Raw genomic sequence first — 1,654 nt, 5'->3', positions numbered from 1 at the left:
TATTGTCACCAACACTGGTAGTTGACCATGAGCATACTTTCCCATAGTATCTTTTGGTCCGACTCAAATATGATTCCCGAACTCAGAGGAGTTACACCAGAAAGGCTCCTACAGATCATTGCTTCCTCTTCTACCACTCCCCTCACACAGTCTGACTACGTCTACCTCACAGTCGCCCTCAATAGAGCGGCCAAGTCTGGTAACCGTCCTAGCAGCACTGAGTGGGAGTCTATGGTGGGCCGCTGGCTCCGCGTACACGCCAGTCAAATGCCCGTTCGTCAAGCGACTCTAACCATGAACACACTAGCGAGAACAGGAGCTTCTGATTCTTGCGGTTGGATAAGGGGCTCGCTAAAGGCTCTGGTGGAGCACTCTGCCGAGTTAGTACCGCAAGATCTATCGCTTGCCGTGAATGCAGTGGCGAAGGTGCTGGCTGATGAAAACAAGCGTTCAAAGGACGGGGTGCCCGAGTGTGTGTTGGTCTTGTGTGAGGAACTCATCCGCAGTGTACTCCCTCGAGTTGGAAAAGACTTGTCTCCACAGGGAATCGCCAATGTGAGAGTAATCGGTCAAAATTGTGTGTATTAATATGGTTTTCAGATACTGCACGCATGTGCTAAGCTGAAAATTCGTCCCTGTACTTTGCAGATTGTGGAAGAGTTTTGTGTGAATTCGTTGCTATCAACCGAGAATGTGTCGGGAGTTCTTGCGAAAATGAACCCACACGAGCAGTCCCTTATCATCTACTCTTTATCGCGGCTCTATTCTTCTGGCAACCCCACAGTTGAAAAAGTGTTTGAGTTTGTGACGCCAATGTTGACAAACAACGAGAGCCTTACAAGTATGCAAGCGAAGGATTTGGTTATGCTTTTGAATTCCTTCGAAAAGGCGAACTTTGTCCCCGAAAGTGATATCGTCAAACGTTTGAGTTATTTTATAAGTCCTGCTGTTGACAAGATGACCATCGCGGAGCTCGCGTGTGCCGGCAAGTTCTTCGTGAGTTGCGGTATTAACGACCATTCCATCCTGATGGAGTGCTCGAAACGTCTTCATCGTATTCCTCGAAGCCAAATTCGATCGCCACAGAATCTCTCACTACTGATGGGCATTTATGCGAAGGCTTTGTTACGAGACGTTCCACTGCTGTGTGGGGTCTTGCTTGGTGCTTTTATGTCGTGTGAAAAACCAGATCCTGCTTCTCTCGCACGCACACTCTTGGCGATATCTCGGCTGGACTTGGTGAGCACTATCGAGGGTCATCATAGACGACAGCTACTGCAACTGGCTAAGTCCAATTTGCCGAAGTCAGACCAGCACTCCCTTGTGTGTATCGCGTATGCATTATGTACTCCCGGATGGGGTATGGACGACAACGGGTTATTGCTTGATGCACTCCAGCTGGCCACCGAATCTCGAATCATAGAGAAGCCCACCTTCGGTCCTCAGCTCGCTGTTGCTATGCAAGTCGCAAGAGTCACTAAGGAGCTCACGCTGTCACGGTTGAGGTCGTTGTCGTGGCTGTGGAATGTGTCTACTGAGATCTGCCGTTCTGGGGAGGGCCTCGATGCTTTACGACTTTCGCTGTGCAGAGGACGTTTCGGTGACCGTTCGACACCTTATGGGCAACGATTGCAGTACAACGCTCGAGAGGGAA

At 49.8% G+C, this 1,654-nt stretch overlaps 2 protein-coding genes across 2 annotated transcripts in view; both read left to right on the top strand.

Moving 5' to 3' along the window:
* Pmar_PMAR010039 (kelch repeat protein, putative) overlaps nt 1–588 on the top strand; it is a gene marked incomplete at both ends in the record, with an annotated part of 2,402 nt that extends 1,814 nt beyond the window's left edge. Inside the window, one exon of the mRNA XM_002788463.2 lies at nt 151–588. Coding sequence (XP_002788509.1) covers nt 151–588 — 438 coding nt within the window. The remainder of the gene's footprint in view (nt 1–150) is intronic.
* Nucleotides 589–600: 12 nt separating this feature from the next.
* On the top strand, nt 601–996 carry Pmar_PMAR010038 (hypothetical protein; the record flags this gene model as incomplete). The annotated part of the gene is made up of 1 exon (XM_002788462.1): nt 601–996. A coding segment is annotated over one exon (396 nt), but the record flags the coding sequence as incomplete, so codon positions are not given.
* Between the last annotated feature and the right edge of the window lie 658 nt (nt 997–1,654).

This window comes from Perkinsus marinus, assembly GCF_000006405.1.
Source record: "Perkinsus marinus ATCC 50983 genomic scaffold scf_1104296927884, whole genome shotgun sequence".
In the NCBI taxonomy this organism is placed as follows: Eukaryota; Perkinsozoa; order Perkinsida; family Perkinsidae; genus Perkinsus; species Perkinsus marinus.
This window is presented reverse-complemented; position numbering and strand designations above follow the sequence as displayed.